The sequence below is a fragment of the Oncorhynchus mykiss genome, chromosome 16 (assembly GCF_057628025.1).
Source record: "Oncorhynchus mykiss isolate SJ-2025 chromosome 16, ASM5762802v1, whole genome shotgun sequence".
In the NCBI taxonomy this organism is placed as follows: domain Eukaryota; kingdom Metazoa; phylum Chordata; class Actinopteri; order Salmoniformes; family Salmonidae; genus Oncorhynchus; species Oncorhynchus mykiss.
In genome coordinates, this window is record NC_143037.1 from 36430146 (window position 1) to 36454619 (window position 24474).

General features: G+C 43.2%; 1 protein-coding gene across 2 annotated transcripts; it reads left to right on the plus strand.

Moving 5' to 3' along the window:
- The first annotated feature begins 955 nt into the window (after positions 1-955).
- Positions 956-21664, plus strand: LOC110491857 (serine/threonine-protein kinase 38). 2 transcript variants are annotated; one of them, XM_036946750.2, is made up of 13 exons: positions 956-1189; positions 5957-6093; positions 13118-13169; positions 13251-13373; positions 13470-13553; positions 15137-15260; positions 15770-15924; positions 16102-16213; positions 16822-16883; positions 17140-17257; positions 17405-17624; positions 17824-17918; positions 18189-21664. In XM_036946750.2, the coding sequence occupies exons 1-13, from the start codon at positions 1115-1117 to the stop codon at positions 18326-18328; spliced, it is 1497 nt and encodes a 498-aa protein (XP_036802645.2). In that variant the 5' UTR covers positions 956-1114; the 3' UTR covers positions 18329-21664. The 2 variants fall into 2 exon arrangements, with proteins under 2 accessions (XP_036802645.2, XP_036802646.2); XM_036946751.2 differs by having other exon boundaries at positions 1096-1189; positions 16102-16204.
- Positions 21665-24474: the final 2810 nt, after the last annotated feature.

Below are 24474 nucleotides of genomic sequence, written 5' to 3' on the forward strand. Positions count from 1 at the left end.
CCATTTGAGAAACCAAGGCTGTCGAGTCTGATAATAAGAATGTGGTGATTGACAGAGTCGAAAGCCTTGGCCAGGTCGATGAAGACAGCTGCACAGTAATGTCTCTTATCGAATGCGGTTATGATGTAATTTAGGACCTTGAGCGTGGCTGAGGTGCACCCATGACCAGCTCTGAAACCAGATTGCATAGCGGAGAAGGTACAGTGGGGTTCAAAATGGTCGGTAATCTGTTTAACTTGGCTTTCGAAGACCTTAGAAAGACAGGGTAGGATAGATATAGGTCTGTAGCAGTTTGGGTCTAGAGTGTCTCCCCCTTTGAAGAGGGGGATGACCGCGACAGCTTTCCAATCTTTGGGAATCTCAGACGATAAGAAAGAGAGGTTGAACAGGCTAGTAATAGGGGTTGCAACAATTTCGGCAGATAATTTTAGAAAGAGAGGGTCCAGATTGTCTAGCCCGGCTGATTTGTAGGGGTCCAGATTTTGCAGCTCTTTCAGAACATCAGCTATCTGGATTTGAGTAAATGAGAAATGGTGGGGGCTTTAGCGGGTTGCTGTGGAGGGTGCCGGCAGTTGACCGGGGAAGGCAGGTGTAAAGCATGGCCAGCCGTAGAGAAATGCTTATTGAAATTCTCAATTATAGTGAATTTATCAGAGGTGACAGTGTTTCCGAGCAGTGGGCAGCTGGGAGGAGGTGCTCTTATTCTCCATGGACTTCACAGTGTCCCCCCAGAACTTTTTTGAGTTAGTACTACAGGATGCAAATTTCTGTTTGAAAAAGCTAGCCTTAGCTTTCCTAACTGCCTGTGTATATTTGTTCGTAACTTCCCTGAAAAGTTGCATATCACGGGGGCTGTGCGATGCTAATGCAGAACGTCACAGGATGCATTGTGCATAAGAACAGCCCTTAGCCGTGGTTTATTATCCATATACCACACTCCCTCGCGCCGTATTGCTTAATTAAGTGGACATTGATTGCAGAAGCACGATGGGTTTTCTTAGTTGACGTGTTTTATTTTCAAGGATGAAGTTTTCCCCCAGTTCCCGCAATGTTTTTTTTTATTCTTATTCAATACCCCGTCCAGCTGGTGGCGGTAATGCACCGTTAACGTTGGATGCCAACCGCCGTTAAACCCGATCGAAGAAGAGCCACAAACAGCAGAGCAGGGAGAGAGGTCGTTCCTGCGGAGGTAGTTATAACGAAATGCTTATTTATTTAAGACTATTACACGTACCTACCTAGTTTAGTGAAATAATATGTTATGGTTAACATGTTCCCCACCATCTTCTAGTTGTCTCATGGTATCGTGCCAGCCAAGCATCGTTGGTTGGTTAGCTAACGTTTCACGTTTAGCACAGCATGAGCAAGCTAAGCTAACTCGGCTAAACCAAGTTGGCTAGCTATCTACTTTGTTGAAGCTATGTGGCTAGATATTTTTTTAACCGTTTATTTGGTCCATAATTGAGTATATTTGAAAGTTAACATCAGCATTAACATCAGCTAGCTAAGGTACTGAAGAGAGCTAGTTGTGTTTTCCGAATTAACGTCATTTTACCCGACAGGTAACAACTAGGCAAGCTAAGGTTAGTTAAGCTAGCGAACAAGCTCTCTTGACTTTACCACAAGTAACACAGGCTACACAGCTAACGCTAGTCCCAGTATCTTACCCGATAGTAAACAACTAGGCTAGCAAAGGTTAGTTAAGCTAGCGAACAAGCTCTCTTGATTTTATCACAAGCTGTGTAGCCTGTGTTACTAACGTTAGCTAGTTCGATACAAACGTGTGCAAATATATTATTTGATGTGATGGTGCACTGGATGGACTCTTGATAAGTTAGCTAACTAGTTTGACACGCTTGTGTGAACACGTTTAAATTAGGTTGGCTAACGTTAGCTACTTGGCATTTTACTTTATAGTCATATTTGATTTAGCTATCTACGGGAAGGGGTTGGAACCGAAATTATTTTCCCATCGTTTCGTTCCGACCAGCAAAATAAAGTTCTTTACCGGTTCGATCCCCCGAAAGTACCCGTGTATATCGTTATTTGTTTAACCTGTGAAATGAACAGTTCTAGCTCATTAAAGTACTAAAGCGAATAGAGCAGGCAAGCTAGTTGTTTACATGCCTGATGGACAAAGAAGTGTACCCTATGGCGCAAGATGCGACTGGAATTTTGCGGGTGGAGAGATGTCGAGAGAGGGATAAGGAGGCTTGAAGTGCTGGACATCTTGTTATGACATGATTATCTGAATAATTTCCACAGAATTATACCTAGGAGGAGCGACTTCTATGAAGGAACTTGGAATGTCTTTTGAGCTAGCTAACAAGCGTGTGTGCAAAGCGACACCAGAAATGACCCTCCTGTTGTGTTCCTTTCACGTCAATTCATTCTGTGTTCCCAGTCCAAAATGACCGCTCCATTATAGCTGACTATAAATCCACATATTATCACCTAATGTTGTGTTAGATCTTTTTATCAACTTAAGTTCTTGTGAACATTCATTCGTTTTGAACTTCCATTTATGGCCTGTAGGCCTCATTGACCTGAACTCATACAACTAGTTTTTGAGTAAAACAAATGCGTTTATGTATTAATTATTTGGACTATAACAAATACTCAGATGAAATATATATATATATATATATATATATACCCCTTTTTCTCCCCAATTTCGTGGTATCCAATTGTTGTAGTAGCTACTATCTTGTCTCATTGCTACAACTCCCGTACGGGCTCGGGAGAGACGAAGGCTGAATGTCATGCGTCCTCCGATACACAACCCAACCAGCCGTACTGCTTCTTAACACAGCGCGCATCCAACCCGGAAGCCAGCCGCACCAATGTGTCGGAGGCTACACAAAAGTTCCATATATTATTGAAACAATGTTGCGATTGTTTGTGAGAATGCCAACAGGTGTGGTTCCCATTGGGGAAAGGTTTCAGTGGGGGTTGCCATGGAAGCCATAAAGGGGAGTGAGGTGTGTGCTCAAGACACATGCATGTGGGGGTCTGGGAGAGGAAGTGTGTCCATCTGATGAATGGGCATGTGCCTGAACTCAATTTTATACACTCATTTGTAGTCTCACCCATTATTTTCTAATGACCAGTAATTTTTGACCGGGAACACCACAGGTGTACAAAGTTAAATAAAACACCCAAAAATGTAATGAAAATCATCAATGTATTTTGTTTGTTCAGATGCCCTGTGTGGACAAAGTCATGGAACCTAAATGAACAACATTTTTCAGAGAGAACTTGTAAATCGGTCCAATTTGACCAGAACACAGCAGGAGGGTTAAAAATACAGTTTTGTAGTTAATAAATACAATGTGAAACATGATAACTAGGCCTACAGTATCCTTGCCATGCAGTAGCAGAGAGAACAGTCCATGGCTAGGGTGGCTGGAGTTTGACAATTTTTAGGGCCTTCTCTGACAAGCTTCCTCTGGATGGCAGGATGCTTGGCCCCAGTGATGTACTGGACCGTACACACTACCCTCTGTAGTGCCTTGCGGTCGGAGGCCGAGCAGTTGCCATACCAGGCAGGGATGCAACCAGTCAGGGTGCTCTCTGGTGCAGCTGTCAAACCTTTTGAGGATCTGAGGACCCATGCCAAATCTTCTCTGTTTCCTGAGGAGGAATAGGCTTTGTCGTGCCCTTTTCATGACTGTCTTAGTGTGTTTCGACCATGATCGCTTGTTGGGGATCTGCACACCAAGGAACTGGAAGCTCTAAACAAATGCTTTGCCGTTTTTCTGGCTGCACTTTTTGACATGACTAATTTAGCCGTAGTTGGCTAGCTAGCAAGCAAAGGATAAGAACGTTGCCAGCCAGTATGGCAATGGAACATTTAGAACGAACGACTGGGAATAGATACAGAACAAAAAGACTGAACGACTGGGTCGCGTCTCTGGCAACAATTGATAGAACGATCAGCCGGGCTGGGGAGCAACCCTAGACTTGTCGGGACTACATCTTGTGGAAGGATGAAATAGTATGAATAAATTAATTAAAATAATGTTTATCTAAATCATTATTTGGTTATGTTGGTGTATAAAAGTGATAATGCCCTCGAAGCCGGTGAAGATATATTGTTTCTGAGTGACAGTGAAGACTTTGAATAGGTGTTTTTATGTGGGACTAGAAAAAAATGCCTGGAACGTAATATAAAGTTACCATGCGCAATGCCAAGCGTCGGCTGGAGTGGTGTAAAACTCGCCGCCATTTGACTCTGGAGCAGTGGAAACGTTCTCTGGAGTGATGAGTCATGCTTCACCATTTGACAGCCTGAGAGACATCTGGATTTGGCGGATGCCAGGAGAATGCTACCTGCCCGACTGCATAGTGCCAAATGTAAAGTTTGGTAGCGTAGGAATAATGGTCTTTGGCTGTTTTCCATGGTTCGGGCTAGGCCCCTTAGTTCCAGTGAAGGGAAATCGTAACGCTACAGCATACAATGACACTCTAGACGATTCTGTGCTTCCATCTTTGTGGCTGGCAACAGTTTGGGGAAAGCTCTTTCCTGTCTCAGAATGATAATTCCCCCGTACACAAAGCAAGGTCCATACTAAAATGGTTTGTCGAGATTGGTGTGGAAGAACTTGACTGGCCTGCACAGAGCCTCAACCTCATGGAACACCTTTGGGATTAATTGGAACGCAGACTGCGAGCCAGGCCTAATCGCTCAACATCAGTGCCCGACCTCACTAATACTCTTGTGACTGAATGGAAGCAAGTCCCCGCAGCAATGTTCCAACATGTAGTGGAAGGCCTTCCCAGAAGAATGGAGGCTGTTATAGCAGCAAAGGGGCGACCAGCTCCATATTAATGCCCATTATTTTGGAATGAGATGTTCGACGAGCATGTATCCATGTACTTTTGGCCATGTAGTGTATCTAGCAACTTCAGAAAACCTCTTTACTTATGCAAAAAAAAAATGTAAAGTGGTTTTTGGGACTCCCAAGTGGTGCAGTGGTCTAAGGCACTGCTTCTCAGTGGTCACTACCGACCCTGGTTCGATTCCAGGCTGTGTCACAACAGGCCGTGAATGGGAGTCCAATAGGGCAGCGTGCAATTATCCCAGCATCGTCAGGGTTTGGCTGGGGTAGGCCGTTTTTTGTCAATTAGAATTTGTTCTTAACTGACTTGCCTAGTTAAATAAATAAAGGTATACATTGTGAGAAGGTGTGCTTGAAGTGTTTGCATGTCTTGGACATTAGAGGTGATGTATTTGTCTGCACAGTTTATGATGATGCACACACTACCCCTCTCTGGTTCAGAGTAATGCTCCCATCAGCATTGGGTGCACAAAATTGATTTCCACGCCATTTAACTGCTCTGTCACAGTATTATTGACCAGCCTCTATCATAGCACTGCAAACACGGCGGCTTCCATGACTCATTGAGCACCAGCCTTTCCTTTTAACGACCTCCTTATTCATTGCCCATCTGAATGTCCGGCGGATAATTGAATTACCCTGACCTAGCATCGGCAATACAAAAATCAAGGGCCTTGTCGGTGCTTGGAGCTCTTAGCCAAACGGTAGACTCTTTCCACTTGCCTCCCTCCTCCTGCCACCTCAAGGGTCCCTGTTGCTCAGCCATGCAAAATGTGCTGAGGCTGACTGGACATTGAGTTACTGTACTGTGACTGAAAGAGGACAATTGTCTTTAACCCCTCTTCTCTTGCCCCCTTATTTTAGAAAGAGAGCGGTTCAGCACTTGGAAAAGGTTGTAGGGAAAGTTAAAAGCAAATAAAAGAAGAGTCTGTGAAAGTGTTTGCAAGGGTATAGGCCTCTGTGAAAACAGCACAATTACAAGACGGGTGAAAAGTTGAATACATCTGCATTTGGTTTGGACTTGACGTTAATTATGATAGTGTAGGCCTATAGTTCTTTCAAGAGGATATACAGGTTGCTTAATTGCACCCTCCCCCTTTCAATGCATCTCTCAGGTAACCATGGCAATGACGGGCCAGAGTTCCTGCTCCTCGATGAGTAATCACACCAAGGAACGTGTGACCATGGCCAAGGTGACCCTGGAGAACTTCTACAGCAACCTCATCGCTCAACATGAGGAGAGAGAGATGAGGTAGGGCCTCCTACTACACACGCACGCATCCGTCTGGGCTCAGCCAACTGCCTTCCACTGACACATTGTTTACAACTCCTCTGTTCTCTATTGCTACATTCTTATGCGTTATGTCATTCAAGGTGGGTGTTGCAAACTTTGGTATTTGTGCCTAACATTGCCTTGTAAAAGTATTGATCCCCATTGGTGTTTTTTCCTATTTTGTTGCATTACAACCTGTAATTTAAATAGATTTTTATTTGGATTTCATGTAATAGACAAACACACAATAGTCCAAATTCATTCATTATTCCACAATGTAATAAAGCGTAGTGATACTGAAAACAAAAACAAGCATTCTTATTGGAGTAAAGACTGTCCCTCACTGTTTCAAATCAAACTTTATTTGTCACGTGCTGAATACAACCTTACCGTTACATTCTTACTTACAAGCCCTTAACCTTTCTGAGATCCCCATCCCGGATCCGGGATCGTGAATACAGACTCAAGCTCATTACCATAACGCAACGTTAACTATTTATGAAAATCGCAAATGAAATGAAATAAATATGCCATCTCTCAAGCTTAGCCTTTTGTAAACAACACTGTCATCTCAGATTTTCAAAATATGCTTCTCAACCATAGGAAAACAATCATTTGTGTAAAAGTAGCTAGCTAGCGTAGCATTTAGCGTTAGCATCCAGCACGCAACATTTCAACAAAAACATAAAAGCCTTCAAATAAAATCATTTACCTTTGAAGAACTTCTGATGTTTTCAATGAGGAGACTCTCAGTTAGATAGCAGATGCTCAGTTCTTCCAAAAAGATTCTTTGTGTATTAGAAATAGCTCCGTTTTGTACATCACATTTGGCTACCAAAAAAACCCGAAAATTCAGTCCTCAAAACGCGAACTTTTTTCCAAATTAACTCCATAATATCGACTGAAAACATGGCAAACGTTGTTTAGAATCAATCCTCAAGGTGTTTTTCACATATCTCTTCGATGATATATCGTTCGTGGAAGTGTGCTTTCTCTCCTGAATCTCAGGAGAAAATGCCCGCACCTGAAGATTACGCACAAATTTAGACAAAGGACACCGGGCGGACCCCTGGAAAATGTAGTCTCTTATGGCCAATCTTCCAATGATATGCCTACAAATACGTCACAATGCTGCCGACATCTTGGGGAAACGGCAGAAGGTCTAAGCTTATTCCTGTCGCATTCACAGCCATATAAGGAGACATTAGAAAACAGAGCTTCAGAAATTCTGCTAATTTCCTGTTTGACGTATCATCTTGGTTTCGCCTGTAGAATGAGTTCTGGGGCACTTACAGATAAAATCTTTGCAGATTCTGAAACTTCAGAGTTTTCTTTCCAAAACTGTCAAGAATATGCATAGTCGAGTATCTTTTCGTGACAAAATATCACGCTTAAAACGGGAAAGTTTTTTATCCAAAAATGAAATAGCGCCGCTAGAGATGCAACTCCAACAATGCAGTTCAAGAAAGAGTTAAGAAAATATTTACCACATTAACTAAAGTAAAGAGAAATCAAAAAGTAACAATAAAATAACAATAACGAGGCTATATACAGGGGGTACCGGTATCGAGTAAATGTGCAGGGGTACAGGTTAGTCGAGGTAATTTGTACATGTAGGTTGGGGTAAAGTGACTGCATAGATAAAAACAGCCAGTAGCAGCAGTGTGAAAACAAATGGGGGGTTTATGTAAGTTGTCCGGGTGGCCATTTGATTAATTGTCAGCAGTCTTATGGCTTGGGGGTAGAAGCTGTTAAGGAGCCTTTTGAGCTTAGATTTGGCACTCTGGTACCGCTTGCAGTGCGGTGCGGTAGCAGAGAGAAGTCTATGACTTGGGTAACTGGAGTCTGTGACAGTTTTTTGTGCTTTCCTCTGACACCGCCAAGTATATAGGTCCTGGATTGCAGGATGCTTGGCCCCAGTGATGTACTGGGCCATTCGCACTACCTTCTGTGGCGTCTTACGGTCAGATGCAAAGTAGTTGCCATACCAGGCGGTGATGCAACCGGTCAGGATGCTCTCGATGGTGCAGCTGTAGACCCTTTTGAGTATCTGAGGACCCATGCTAAATCTTTTCAGTCTCCTGAGGGGGGAAAAGGTGTTGTCATGCACTCTTCACAACTGTCTTGGTGTGTTTGGACATGATAGTTTGTTGGTGATGTGGACACCTTTTATCCACCTTTCATCCACACGTTATGGCCTTATTCTAAAATGGATTCAAAAAATATATTTAACAAACTCAATCCACACACTTTAAAAACAGGTTTTTAGAAATGTTTGCAAATGTATTAAATACAGTACCAGTCAAGTTTGGACACACATACTCATTCCAGGGTTTTTCTTTATTTTTCCTATTTTCTACATTGTTGAATAATAGTGAAGACATAAACTATGAAATCATGTAGTAACCAAAAAAGTGTTTAACAAATCAAAATATATTTTATATATGAGATTCTTCAAAGTAGCCACCCTTTGCCTTGATGACAACTTTGCACACTCTTGGCATTCTCTCAACCAGCTTCAGTTGGAATGCTTTTCCAATAGTCTTGAAGAAATTCCTGCATATGCTTAGCACTTGTTGTCTGCTTTTCCTTCACTCTGCAGTCCAACTCATCCCAAACCATCTCAATTGAGTTGAGATTGGGTGATTTGTGGGGGCCAGGTCATCTGATGTAGCACTCATCACTCTCCTTGGTCAAAGAGCCCTTACACAGCCTTGAGGTGTGTTTGGTCATTGTCCTGTTGAAAATCAAATGACTGTCCCTCTTAGAGCAAACCAAATGGGATGGCGTATCGTTGCAGAATGCTGTGATAGTCATGCTGGTTAAGTGTGCCTGGAATTCTAAATCAGACAGTGTCACCAGCAAAGCACCATCACACTTTCCCCATGCTTCACGGTGGGAGCCACACATGCGGAGATCATATTTTCACCAACTCTGCGGGTGTTGGAACCAGAAATCTCAAAATTGGATTCCTCAGACCAATGGACAGATTTCCCCCGGTCCAATGTCCATTGCTCGTGTTTCTTGGCCCAAGCAAGTCTCTTCTTATTGGTGTCCTTTAGTAGTGGTTTCTTTGCAGTAATTCGACCATGAAGGCCTAATTCACACAGTCTCCTCTGAACAGTTGTTGAGATGTCTGTTACTTGAACTCTGAAGCATTTATTTGGGCTGCAATATCTGAGGCTGGTAACTAACGAACTTATCCTGCAGCAGACGTAACTCTGGGTCTTCCTTTCCTGTGGCGGTCCTCATGAGCGCCAGTTTCATCATAGCGCTTCATGCTTTTTGCGACTGGATTTGAAGAAACGCTGAAAGTTATTGAAGTTTTCTGGATTAATCTCTCTTTGCTTATTTGAGATGTTCTTGCCATAATATTTTTTATGTTACCTTTAACTAAAGTCAGTTAAGAACAAATTCTTATTTACGATGACGGCCTAACCCGGACGATGGCCGGTTGTGGTACAGCCTGGAATCGAACCAGCGTCTGTAGTGACACCTCTAGCACTGAGATGCAGTGCCTTAGACCGCAGCGCCACGCGGGAGCCCATAAAAATATGCACTTGGTCTTTAACCAACCCTACCTTGTCACAACACAACTGATTGGCTCTAACACATTAAGAAGGAAATAAATTCTACAATTGAACTTTTTTATCAGCAGATGTCAAAGTGCTGTACAGAAACCCAGCCTAAAACCCCAAGCAACAAGCAATGAATGTGTAGAAGCACGGTGGCTAGGAAAAACTCACTAGAAAGGCCAGAACCTAGGAAGAAACTAGAGAGGAACCAGGCTATGAGGGGTGGCCAGTCCTCTTCTGGCTGTGCCGGGTGGAGATTATAACAGAACATGGCCAAGATGTTCAAATATTCATAGATGACCAGCAGGGTCAAATAATAATAATAATAATAATAATAATCAGTGGTTGTAGTGGGTGCAACAGGCACCTCAGGAGTAAATGTCAGTTGGCTTTTCATAGCCGATCATTGAGTATCTGTATCTCTACCGCTCCTGCTGTCTCTAGAGAGTTGAAAACAGCAGGTCTGGGGGCAGGTAGCACCTGTCCTGTGAACAGATCAGGGTACCATAGTCGCAGGCAGAACATTTGAAACTGTAGCAGCAGCACGACCAGGTGGACTGGGGGCAGCAAGGAGTCATCAGGCTAGGTAGTCCTGAGGCGTGGTCCTAGGGCACAGGTCCTCCAAAAGAGAGAATTAGAGAGTGCATACTTAAATTCACACAGGACACCAGATAAGATAGGAGAAATACTCCAGATATAACAGACTAACCCTAGCCCCCCGACACAAACTATTGCAGCATGAATAGTAGAGGCTGAGACAGAAGGGGTCGGGAGATACTGTGACCCCATCCGACGATACCCCTGGACAGGGCCAAACAGGCAGGATATAACCCTTTCACTCCATTGTCATGATCAGTGGTTTCAAGGTTGTATCCATAATTTATTTTGGCAACCTGATCATAGCGAAACAGAAAATACTTCTGCATTTCCTGCAGAAGCCATCAGGTCGAAGTAATTGTCCGTAGAGCTCCGAAGCACAGATCTGTGGAAGGGTACCAAAACATTTCTGCAGCATTGAAGGTCCCCAAGAACACAGTGGCCTCCATCATTCTTAAATGGAAGACGTTTGGAACCACCAAGACTCTTGCTGGAGCTGGACGCCCTGCCAAACTGAGCAATCGGGGGAGAAGGGCCTTGGTCAGGGAGGTGACCAGGAATCCAATGGTCACTCTGACAGCTCCAGAGTTCCTCTGTGGTGGGAGAACCATCCAGAAGGACAACCATCTCTGCAGCACTCCACCAATCAAGTGTTTATGGTAGTGGCCAGACAGAAGCCACTCCTCTGTAAAAGGCACATGACAGCTCGCTTGAAGTTTGTCAAAAGGCACGTAAATGTATTTTTATTTCACCTTTATTTAACCAGGTAGGCAAGTTGAGAACAAGTTCTCATTTACAATTGCGACCTGGCCAAGATAAAGCAAAGCACAGAGTTACACATGGAGTAAAACAAACATACAGTCAATAATACAGTATAAACAAGTCTATATACGATGTGAGCAAATGAGGTGAGATAAGAGAGGTAAAGGCAAAAAAAAGGCCATGGTGGCAAAGTAAATACAATATAACAAGTAAAACACTGGAATGGTAGATTAGCAGTGGAAGAATGTGCAAGTAAAAATAATGGGGTGCAAAGGAGCAAAATAAATAAATAAAATAAATACAGTAGGGAAAGAGGTAGTTGTTTGGGCTAAATTATAGGCGGGCTATGTACAGGTGCAGTAATCTGTGAGCTGCTCTGACAGTTGGTGCTTAAAGCTAGTGAGGGAGAAGTGTTTCCAGTTTCAGAGATTTTTGTAGTTCGTTCCAGTCATTGGCAGCAGAGAACTGGAAGGAGAGGCGACCAAAGAAATAATTAGTTTTGGGGGTGACCAGAGAGATGTACCTGCTGGAGCGCGTGCTACAGGTGGGTGATGCTATGGTGACCAGCGAGCTGAGATAACTTTACCTAGCAGGGTCTTGTAGATGACATGGAGCCAGTGGGTTTGGCGACGAATATGAAGCGAGGGCCAGCCAGCGAGAGCGTACATGTCGCAATGGTGGGTAGTATATGGGGCTTTTGTGACAAAACTGATTGCACTGTGATAGACTGCATCCAATTTGTTGAGTAAGGTATTGGAGGCTATTTTGTAAATGACATCGCCGTAGTCGAGGATTGGTAGGATGGTCAGTTTTACAAGGGTATGTTTGGCAGCATGCTTTGTTGCGAAATAGGAAGCCAATTCTAGATTTAACTTTGGATTGGAGATGTTTGATGTGGGTCTGGAAGAAGAGTTTACAGTCTAACCAGACACCTAGGTATTTGTAGTTGTCCACGTATTCTAAGTCAGAGCCGTCCAGAGTAGTGATGTTGGACAGGCGGGCAGGTGCAGGCAGCGATCGGTTGAAGAGCATGCATTTAGTTTTACTTGTATTTAAGAGCAATTGGAGGCCACGGAAGGAGAGTTGTACGGCATTGAAGCTTGCCTGGAGGGTTGTTAACACAGTGTCCAAAGAAGGGCCAGAAGTATACAGAATGGTGTCGTCTGCGTAGAGGTGGATCAGAGACTCTGACCTTGAGAAACAAGATTCTCTGGTCTGATGAAACCAAGATTGAACTCTTTAGCCAGAGTGTCAAGTGTGGTGGAAACCTGGCACCATCCCTACTGTGAAGCATGGTGGTGGTATCATGCTGTGGGGATGTTTTTCAACGGCAGGGACTGGGAGACTAGTCAGGGTCGAGGGAAAGATGAACGGAGCAATATTTTCTACCTGCAGGCTACAATGTTATTTAATTGCTTTATGTAGGCAATTTTTACATAGTTGGCAATAGAAGTTACCTCTTTCTTCTTTTTAGGTTTTATTTTAATTTCGATTAACCACATGAGAATGATTTTGAGATTCAAAGATGTTATGATAAACAAAATGAATCTGTTTCACAAAAATGTGCATATGAAAACTATAAAAGGACATGCAGATTGGTAGAAATTGTAAGATAAATGGTCATTCCACATGAAAAAGTTTGACTCCTCGTGTAGCCTATTAACAGCAACTTCAGGAGAGTAATGTCAATCTGAGAAAGCCAGCTGGAGGAGAATGGTTGAGTTAGGTTAACCAGAAGAAAAAAAACGTATCTAGATCTCTGGTGCCCTCGAGACATCAAACCGTAAGCTTAAAGCAGGAGGAATGTGATCAGGTTTTTTTGTATTTCTTCTGCTCTGGCTCTTTCGAGTCATTTGCGTCCTATTTCATCCAACGGTGCGCTTAAAGCATCAGACAAGCTCAATGCATATAGTTCATTTTATTAAAACAGGTGTGTCTATATTTGGAAATATTACACGTTTTAAAAAATGTTGAACAATCAACTGGTTGAAAATAGAAATTAATTTTGGTCGACAAATCTTTAATCGGGGACAGCCATAATTTAATATTTTTCTCCATTTCTGTTGCAGGCAGCAGAAGTTGGAAAAGGTGATGGATCAAGAGGGCTTGGCTGATGAAGAGGTGACATTGAAGACTAACACACACAACCTTTTTGACACGTGCAGTTGTGCGCACTAACCATTGCCTCCTCTACCTGTGCAGAAGCGTATCCGGCGCTCCCAGCACGCCAGGAAAGAGACTGAGTTCCTGCGTCTCAAACGAACCCGCCTGGGGCTGGAGGACTTCGAGTCCCTCAAGGTGATTGGCCGAGGAGCTTTCGGAGAGGTAGGCATCACCCCTTTTCTTAAACACCTCTCTTACATAGCCTTGCAGACTTTCAACTTATTATTCAATAAATTATTGACACATTTTGGTCCCAAGGTGCGTCTGGTGCAGAAGAAGGACACAGGTCACGTGTACGCTATGAAGATCCTCCGCAAGGCCGACATGCTGGAGAAGGAGCAGGTGAGGAGGAGGGAAGGGTAGGAGGGTATGTTTGCCAGTACATAATGGCCAGTCATGTTCATTCTCACAAATCCAAAGCAGTGTCTTGGATACAAAAGTAGTACCTGCCATGCAATCTATAAATGTAAACTCAGCAAAAAGAAGAAACGTCCTCTCGCTGTCAACTGCGATTATTTTCAGCAAACTTAACATGTGTTAATATTTCTATGAACACAACTGAGACATAAACGGAACAAGTTCCACAGACGTGACTAACAGAAATGGAATAATGTGTCCCTGAACAAAGGGGGATAAAAAAATCTAAATTAACAGTCAGTATCTGGTGTGGCCACCAGCTGCATTAAGTACTGCAGTGCATCTCCTCCTCATGGACTGCACCAGATTTGCCAGTTCTTGCTGTGAGATGTTACCCCACTCTTCCACCAAGGCACCTACAAGTTCCCGGACATTTCTGGGGGGAATGGCCCTAGCCCTCACCCTCCGATCCAACAGGTCCCAGACGTGCTCAATGGGATTGAGATCCGGGCTCTTTGCTGGCCATGGCAGAACACTGACATTGCTGTCTTGCAGGAAATCACACACAGAACGACCAGTATGGCTGGTGGCATTGTCGTGCTGGAGGGTCATGTCAGGATGAGCCTGCAGGAAGGGTACCACATGAGGGAGGAGGACGTCTTCCCTGTAACGCACAGCGTTGAGATTGCCTGCAATGACAACCAGCTCAGTCCGATGATGCTGTGACACACCGTCCCTGACCATGACGTACCATCCACCTCCAAATCAATCCCACTCCAGATTACAGGCCTCGGTGTAACGCTCATTCCTTCGACAATAAACGCAAATCCGACCATTACCCCTGGTGAGACAAAACCCCGATTCGTCAGTTAAGAGCACCTTTTTTGCCTGTCCTGTCTGGTCCAGTGACGGTGGGTTTGTGCCCATAGGCGACGATGTTGCCGGTGATGTCTGGTGAGGACCTGCCTTACAACAGGCCTACAAGCCCTCAGTCCAGCCTCTCTCAGCCTATTGTGGGCAGTCTGAGCACTGATGGAGGGATTGTGCGTTCCTGTTGTAGCTCGGGCAGTTGTTGTTGCCATCTTGTATTTGTCCGGTAGGTGTGATGTTCGGATGTAACGATCCTGTGCAGGTGTTGTTAGACGTGGTCTGCCACTGCGAGGACGATCAGCTGTCCGTCCTGTCTCCCTGTAGCTCTGTCTTAGGTGTCTCACAGTACGGACATTGCAATTCACGCAGATGAGCAAGGACCCTGGGCATATTTCTTTTGGGGTTTTTAGAGTCAGTAGAAAGGCCTCTTTAGTGTCTTCAGTTTTCATAACTGTGACCTTAATTGCCTACCGTCTGTAAGCTGTTAGTGTCTTAATGGCCGTTCTACAGGTGCATGTTCATTAATTGTTTATGGTTCATTGAACAAGCAAGGGAAACAGTGTTTAACCCCTTTACAATGAAGATCTGTAAAGTTATTTAGATTTTTACTAATTATCTTTGAATGACAGGGTCCTGAAAAGGGGACGTTTTTTTTTTTTGCTGAGTTCATGTATCATGCCATATGTGTATATTTCTAGGTGGGCCACATCCGTGCTGAGAGGGACATCTTGGTAGAGGCTGACAGTCTGTGGGTGGTTAAGATGTTCTACAGCTTCCAGGACAAGATGAACCTCTACCTCATCATGGAGTTCCTGCCTGGCGGTATTACACCCATGCTTCTACACCTGCATTGCTTGCTGTTTGGAGTTTTAGGCTGGGTTTCTGTACAGCACTTTGAGATATCAGCTGATGTACGAAGGGCTATATAAATAAATTTGATTTGATTACACCCCCCTCACCCTAAGCTGAACCCCAAACACTCTCCTACACTACAGGGACAGTCATTGTCCAGTTGGAAGCTAGATCAGCTACTCTTCCAAGTGAATGTAGACAGAGAGTAAGTGCTGATCTAGGATTGGGTCCCTCCTGTAAATAGTATCATGTTCATTAGGGTCTAAAAGGCTAAATTGATCCTAGATTAGTACTTCTACTCTGAGATGCTTGATACAGCCATCAGAACATTGCAGAAAAACATAAATGTGCTGCATAATGATTGTTTATTCTCAATGTTCTCTCTGCAAAGCCACCGAACGAACAACTTCTGTCCCGCTGAATATGCCTCAAAGTCCAGTGGGACTGTACATGTTGTAACCCGACACTGCCCCCTACAGGTGACATGATGACCCTGCTAATGAAGAAGGATACTCTGACAGAGGAAGCCAGTCAGTTCTACATCGCTGAGACAGTGCTAGCCATCGACTCCATCCACCAGTTGGGCTTCATTCACAGAGACATCAAACCTGACAACCTGCTACTGGACTCCAGGGTGAGTTTGAGCACGTACGCAAGAGACGCAAACATGAGCTCAGACTGGTGGTTTGGATATGTTATTCTGTTTGAATTTACAAGGCACCAAAATGAATAAAACGAGCTAAACTTTTCCAATACACAGCACTAATGAATATAAGCCTGTACTGAATGTGTTTTTGCTTGATTGTTTCAGGGCCATGTGAAGCTGTCTGACTTTGGTCTTTGCACAGGTCTGAAGAGGGCGCATCGTACCGAGTTCTACAAGAACCTGAATCATAGCCTCCCCAGTGACTTCAGTAAGCAAAGTCAGGCATCCCCAATCAATCCATTACTTTACATACTAACACCCTGTATTGATGATAAAGCCACAATTTGGAGTTTCTCAGACCTTGTAGTCCTTGAGATTTGGAAGCATATTTTGGATATATTGTTTACAAAAACCCAAATGACAACCAAAAGATAAACAATGGAGTCATGTTTGGGTTATGGTGGAGGTAAAACTGATGTACAAAGCTCATAAGCTTATATACTATTAATTAGAAATACCATTGAACAGTTGGAAATGTCCCAGATATTGTGCCTTTAATGTTTCTCTACTAACTAGGTAATGATTTGAAATGTGCTTGTACAAAAATAAAATTAATAACTTAAAATGGTTTGTTTTTAGGATTGCTTCATGTTTTGAGTTGTTGCATGTACCAATCTTCAAATTCCCTAAATAGGGATTATTTTTTAAATGTAGAATCTCTCTGTGTTGGTGCGACTAAAATGTCAATCAACAGATCTTAAATGGCTATTTGTTTCATAACGGAGAGTCTGAAAGGGTTTCAGATGCTTAACCTGCGCGGTTATGGGGTTTAACAAGTATTACATTCTCGTGTAATTTTCTAAAACTGTTTATTTTTCTGTACAGCATTCAATAACATGAACTCAAAGAGGAAAGCAGAGACGTGGAAGAGGAACCGGAGACAGCTGGTGAGAAAATGAAGCTAGATGGGAGGGCAACATACAGTGTATTCTACAAGTAGGCGTGGGCCGTGTTCGAGAGCATCCATTTTGGGCAGACTAATCCACATATACAATGTAGTTATTTAGGGTGCCGGGTGATTTGTAGATCTGTCCCTCTGCAGTCACCGACTGGAATGCAGTCGATCTCAAACACGACCACATTTGTATTGGTGTAGTCTTGTAGTCACATTGCATGATCTTTCTCTCGCGCCCCCCCCCCCAGGCCTTCTCTACTGTGGGCACCCCTGACTACATCGCCCCTGAAGTCTTCATGCAGAACGGATACAACAAGCTCTGTGATTGGTGGAGCCTTGGAGTCATCATGTATGAGATGCTGATAGGTGAGATCCTGTCAACAACTTCTGCTTGGGGCCTCTGAAGAAGCATTGATTGGCTTTCAATCATCTTGCATCAATGTCACAGAATGGTGCCATTACTACGTATTTGTCCATGTCTGGCTTGTTGATCCCATGTGTGTTGTTTTCCAGGCTATCCCCCGTTCTGCTCAGAGACCCCCCAGGAGACCTACAGGAAGGTGATGAACTGGCAAGAAACACTGACTTTTCCCCCTGAAGTGCCCATTTCGGAGAAAGCTAAGGACCTCATCCTCAGGTTCTGCTGTGAGGAGGAGCACAGGATCGGAGCCACTGGAGTGGAGGACATTAAGGGCAACGCCTTCTTCGAGGGGGTGGACTACGACCACATCAGGTACGAGGGCTTAAAAGAATAGTTCACTTTTCTGACGTTTTAAAAAAATAATATTTTCCCTTAATTGCTGGTTATTTGTCAATATCCCAAATCTCCTGGCTAGCATTTTTTTGAGGATGTAGCTGATTGTATCAGTTAATGGTGCATTCAGAAATGGGAACAGTGACATTGTAAAAACAGGGTTTCATTTTTATTACAGAGAGCGACCCGCTGCCATTCCCATTGAGATCAAAAGCATCGACGACACATCCAACTTTGACGAGTTCCCAGACTCTGATATCCTCCAGCCAACAGGTACGTTTCTCATTGTCACCAACATTAGTGGTCTAGTAGTCATAATTCAACAGGGTAGTAGTGTTCATTAGGGCACACAATGAAAAACAAAGACGTTTCATATTACACCAGTTAGTCACTCCCAGGTTAAGTCTGTTTTCTTCTATTTGGTGCCAATTAAACATGGCCCTGGTCAACTAATGCCACCTTGAAACAGGATTCTCACATTTGGGCTCCTTTGTTTACCTCTATTGCCCTGTGTGAAATAATCCCTGTCTTTTTCTGCCTCAGCTGCCCCTGCGGTGTCCAACCATTCTGAGGCAGACCTCAAGAACAAGGACTGGGTCTTCATCAACTACACCTACAAGCGCTTTGAAGGCCTCACAGCCCGAGGGGCTATCCCCTCCTACATGAAGACGGGGAAGAGATGAATCCTTCCTTTGTTTCCTCACTCACTCTACCTGCCCCTCAGACTGGCATTCAAATGGGATTCCCCATGGATCCCAACGTCCACTCCTCTCCCAAACTCCATTTTGGAGGTAGAAACTAAATGACCCTATTCAAGCTTGTTGAAGAGGTCCATCATAATTGAGACTATCCCATGTGTCTGATCCTGCTGAAGGGACCTTTCTCCTTCCTTTGCAGGGGACCTGTAGGGCTCTGTGTACTGTGTAGAGAAGTGTGACCTACTCCAACTCGAGTTTGTCTATCTAAAAAAGCCATAGCGTTGTGCTGGAAGGTAAGGACAGTGATTGTTTTCTATGTGAAAACTCACATGCCATTCCACCCCTGGATTAAAGTTCCCAGTGTAGCAGTCTTGAAGGTGTTGATATGACCTTAGTTTGGGGACCATCTCTCGTAGATCTCCACTAGCATCGGTCCAACTCGGCCAAGACTAATTCTCTATCCTTTAGTATCCCAAGGGACTGAACCAAGATACCAGCATAACCGGTCACCTTAGGGGCCAGAGCCCATTTTCACATCAGAAGAACACACTTGACTGGCTATACCAGCCTTCTTCACTTCTTCCTCCACAAACAGACATTGAAGTCTTAACGTTTAGCTGGGTGACCACCAGCATGGGACTAGGATCCAATATGCCTCACTTTTCTGTCAAAAGGCTAGCTTTTCTCTCTTCAGTTTCTTTTTTTCCACACACAATAGAATTCCATCTTTTTAGAAATGCGTTCCGCCGTTAAAAACATTAGAAATAGTGTAATTTGATAAACTAATGATGCTTTTCAGGGAATATATGTCAATGTTTTTCATGTGTTTTTAGAGAGCTCTCTACTGAAGCATCTTGGATGATGGTGTTTCGGACCGGTTGCCTGTTGCAACAAGGCAACTCATAACCAAAAACAATGAGAGCTGAGAGTAATTGTTGTAACTATTCAGTCTAATTTGAGGGTTTCAATGGAATTGCTTTGTCTCCATTTAATTGTCACTTCCCTACTGCCAATGGTGGAGCTGTTACATGGACTTTGGCAAGTGTTCATAGCAATAGAATCGCCTCTCTTGAATATGATTCTATTTGAAATGGAACTACCCCTTCCAGAAGCCCACCTTTTTAGGTTCTTAGTTTGACAATCATCCACTGTTAATATTAGCAACTTCATGCTCTCCTTCAACTCATTTGATTTACCAATACTCGTGGATATGCATGTCCTTTAGCTAGAGAGCAAAATCAAATACAAAAATATGTTGAATGTACTGATTGAATGCTAAAATTTGGAGCATGTACCAACCATTATTTATGGTACTTTTCCATGGACCTTTGGGGTAGGGGAGCTATAAGTAAGGCCAAGATATTGATACTCTTATCTTTCCTTCTCTTTTTTTGTCCTGACCACTGGTCGTTAAGGGCTTGGTAGGTGAGGTGGCAGAGCAAGTTTGTTCAGCGGATATGTAAGTAACAGAATAGAAAAGGAGCAGCATTTAGAGTATTGAGACACACTCAGGCTCTGTGACCCTAGGTTAGGGTCATTAACACACCCTTTCCACTTCCTGTCGTATCTATAGTTCTGTCTCTTCCTGTTGCTTGACTATTTCTTAGCAAGAATACTTTAAACATTACATTTGTCTGACGTTTTGTGTCAAGGATATGCCACCTGGTATGTCCTTACTTTTCAAGAGGCTAAGAGGTGTGAGTGAGAAACTCGACCTTAACTCTGTAAACAGGGCTATATGTGACTCACTGTTCTTAACACAATCCCAAATGCTGTCATTTGAATCGAATGTAATCCCAAGGTGTAGTTGAAGATGAATTTAATGCCATGTTGATTCCAAAATGCTGTAATTTGAATGGAATGTAGCCTAAACCACAGGAGTGGTAGGTTTGTCACACGTTGAAGATGTCTGGTATTTTGTTAAATATCTGTACGGTGTTCTGGGTAGTTCAGACTACTTGCTGAGATTTAATATCCAGACTTTTTTTTGTAGTTTTTACGACTGAGCGACAGAACTGATTTTGAGACTGGTCTCACCTTTTACTGATGCTTGGTGCCCGAATGATCCTGTTGTAATGCCGGGTTGAAAAAGTATTGGGCGGATGACTTGGCAAAGTGCGAATAACGTTTTGGAATATTTGTATTTTAAATGTATGCTGCTTGGTGTGTGAGATTTGCATGTCTTTAGAGGATTGGGTGATGTGCTCAGTAAAAATAAGATGCTGGAATATGTAGTGCTCGATTAACCAACACTGATAAGGTGGGTGCTCTTTTGTAGATGTCATCCAACTGTGTGTGTCTGCTGTTATTTCCCCCAGGCACACAAGGTGTGGGAAACAGGATGTACAAACCTTTTTATAGGGAACATTCAATCAAAAGTAGGGGGAGTTGTATTTAATCCACTGTGGTGTGGGGTTTCTATTGTATATTTTCTGCCATTTCACATTGAATAACTGCACTTAATGTCTGTGGTGTTTCCGTTTGTACAGCAAAATAATGGGCCGCTCTGAAATCTCTTTGTTTTGATGGGTGAGGGAATGTCATTTCACTGGTTGAATGGGCAAGCTAGCCATGTGCAGGAGTTACATTTTCTTCTGGAAATGGTTTTATCTGACAAACTAAATGAGGTGGAATAATGTAAATGGTGAAGAAAGGTCTTAATTAAATATTCAAACATCCCTTGCTCCTCAAGACTCATTAACATCCCTTCGCCAAGAGCAATGTTTTCATCCAAACGGTGAGGTTGTCATTTTTTGGGGAATTTGACCAAAGCGAACCCTACACCACAAACGGGGCTAAGAGTAAAGTTAGCAGGACCCACCAGTTTCTCAAGCCCCATCATGTAAAGTCACCCAGTCATTGCTCTGTCATCTCTCAATAGTGCAAAGCAGTTCTTACAGGGCTGTTGTCATGCATGCAACCATTTAAACAGCGTAAACTAGTCTTTGTGTAATAGATGGCACATTCCACCTGTGAAAACTAACATGGTTTTCAGAGAATTGTTCAGTGTTCCTCAAAGATGCTACTAGGCAGCATCTCTGGTTAGATTTGGAAGCTAGTAGCCTACTACCATAGAGGTTTAGAAACTACATGGTTGAGATGTGCATTTCACCATGTATCATTTCAGTATGTTAACCCACTGTTAAGGCAGAAAGTGGCTAAGTTGTGTGGGTATTGTTTCTCCAGTTAGTTCAAAAGGCACATTTATTTTGCCAGTCAATGGCAGACCGCTTGTTTCACTTCTGGTAGAAATACTCTCCTCCGCTATTATGGTGGTAGACTTTTAACAGCATTAAATAAAACACCTAGGACTATGTTGAACCAGTGTCTGTCTTTTTCATTCCTTGTCTGTGTAGAATAGGTCAGCTAGGGCAGCTCTGCCTCCAGGGAAGAAACAAGTTATTATAAGGCAAGAACTGTGATGCAAAAGTTATCACAGTTGCCTAGGGTAACGGGTTGGGATGCTCAAAACATATCCTACTGCGGAAGATGTTTTGATTTCAGCCTCACCCTCAAACAGGTTTTCTCTTTAAAAACGTGATGCTACTTATCCTTTTACCTATATAATGTCTAGCACAACTAGCTATGTTAAAAAAAAAACTACATACAGGGCCTTGCAAAAGTATACATCCCCCTTGGCGTATTTCCTATTTTGTTGCATTACAACCTGTCATTTAAATTGATTTTTATTTGGATTTCATGTCATCGACGTACACAAAATAGTCCCAACTTGGTGAAGGGGAAAAAAAACTTGTTTACATTTTTTGCTTTTTTTAAGATGGAAAAGTGGTATGTGCATATGTATTCACCCCCTTTGCTAGAAAGCCCCTAAATAAGATCTGGTGCAACCAATTACCTTCAGTCACATAATTAGAATGCACACAGGTGGACTTTATTTAACTGTCATATGATCTGAGTATACATTCACCTGTTCTGAAAGGCCCCAGAGTCTGCAACACCACTAAGCAAGGGGCACCATGAGGACCAAGTAGCTCTCCAAACAGGTCCGCCACAAATTTGTGGAGAAGTTCAGATCAGGGTTGGGTTATAAAAAAATATCTGAAATTTAGAAAATCCCACAGAGCCCCATTTTAAATCCATTATTAAAAAAATAGGACCACTTTAAGCTGTACACTCCACAGAGCTGGGCTATACAGAAGAGTGGCCAGAAAAAAGCCATTGCTTAAAGAAAAAAATAAGCAAACAGATTTGGTGTTTGCCAAAAGGCATGTGGGAGACTCCACAAACATATGGAAGATGGTACTCTGGTCAGATGAAACTAAAATTGAGCTTGTTGGCCATCAAGGAAAAATGCTATTTCTGGTGCAAACCCAACACCTCTCATCACCCCAAGAACACCATTCCCACAGTGAAGCATGGTGGTGCTGTGGGTACGTTTTTCACCGGCAGGGACTGGGAAACTGGGCAGAATTGAAGGAATGATGGATGGTGCTAAATACAGGGAAATTCTTGAAGGAAACCTGTTTCAGTCTTCCAGAGATTTGAGACTGGGACAGAGGTTCATTTTCCAGCAAGACAATGACCCTAAGCATACAGATTGCTGTACAGCAGCAGAACCCATCCAACTTGTAGGAGCTGGAGCAGTTTTGCCTTGAAGAATGGGCAAAAATCCCAGTGGCTAGATGTGCCAAGCTTATATAGACATACCCCAAGAGACTTGTAGCTGTAATTGCTGCAAAAGGGTGAATAGTTATGCACGCTCAAGTTTTCTGTTTTTTTTTGTCTGTTTCTTTGTCTTATTTCTTGTTTGTTTTGCAAAATATTTTTTCTTGTATCTTCAAAGTGTGTAAATGTTGTGCAAATCAAATGATACAACCCCCCCAAAAAATCGATTTAAATTCCAGGTTGTAAGGCAACAACATAGGAAAAATGCCAAGGGGGTGAACACTTTTGCAAGCCACTACAGTACCAGTCAAAGCCACTCTCAGGCTACCTGGATAAAGCACTAAATTAACTTCAGTTAGTGCTAAACGCAGCCGCTAGAATCTTGACTAGAAGCAAAATGTTTTATCATATTACTCCAGTCCTAGCCTCTCTACACTGGCTTCATGTTAAGGCTAGGGCTGATTTCAAGGTTTTATTGCTAACTAAAAAAGCATTACATGGGCTTGATCCAACCTATCTCTCCGATTTTGATCCTGCCGTACATACCTACACATACGCTACGGTCACAAGACGCAGGGCTTTCTCCTATAGAGCTAAATTTTTATGGAATGATCTGCATATCCACGTGAGAGACGCAGACTCGGTCTTGACGTCTTTACCGAAGACTCCTCTCTTCAGTAGGTCCTATGATTGAGTGTAGTCTGGCCCAAGGGTGCGAAGGTGAAAGGCAAGGCACTGGAGCGAAGAACCGCCCTTGCTGTCTCTGCCTAGCCGGCTCCTCTCTCCACTGGGATTCTCTGTCTCAGACCCTATTACGGGGGTGAGTCACTGGCTTTCTGGTGCTCTTCCATGCCGTCCCTAGGAGGGTTGCATCACTTGAGTGGGATGAGTCACAGACGGGATCTTCCTGTCCAGTTTTCTGCCCACTCGGGCTTGTGCGGTGGTGGAGATCTTCGTGGGCTATTTTGCTTTGCTTATTTGAGCTGTTCTTGCCATATTATGGACTTCGTCTTTTACCAATATCTTCTGTATACCACCCCTCGTCAAACACAACTGTTTGGATCAAATGCATTAAGAAGGAAATAAATTCAAAATGAACTTTTAACACACCTGGTAATTGAAATGCATTCCAGCGGACTTCCTGATGAAGCTGGTTGAGAGAATACCTAGAGTGTGCAAAGCTGTCTTTCAGGCAAAGGGTGGCTGCTTTAAGACCAAATTCTTATTTACAATGACGGCTTACCAAAAGGCAAAAGGCCTCCTGCTGGGACGGGGGCTGGGAGTAAAAGTAAATATTTAGGATAAAACACACCATGACAATAGAATAACCACAACACTACATAAAGAGAGACCTAAGACAACAACATGGCTGCAACACATGACAACACAACATGACAACACGGTAGCGACACATTGCAGCAGCACAACATGGTGGTAGTACAAAGGGGTGTAAAGTACCCTTGCCTAACGAGTACAAAGTACAATATCCAGCAACTTCTCACAGC

What these genes read in the sequence shown, in the direction of transcription:
- LOC110491857 (XM_036946750.2), top strand. Translation starts at nt 1,115, where the DNA reads ATGCCAACCGCCGTTAAACCCGATCGAAGAAGAGCCACAAACAGCAGA. An exon ending in GCCGAGGAGCTTTCGGAGAG is followed by an intron (nt 13,374 to 13,469) that starts GTAGGCATCACC and finishes TTTGGTCCCAAG; the next exon opens with GTGCGTCTGGTGCAGAAGAA. An exon ending in AGAGGAACCGGAGACAGCTG is followed by an intron (nt 16,884 to 17,139) that starts GTGAGAAAATGA and finishes CCCCCCCCCCAG; the next exon opens with GCCTTCTCTACTGTGGGCAC.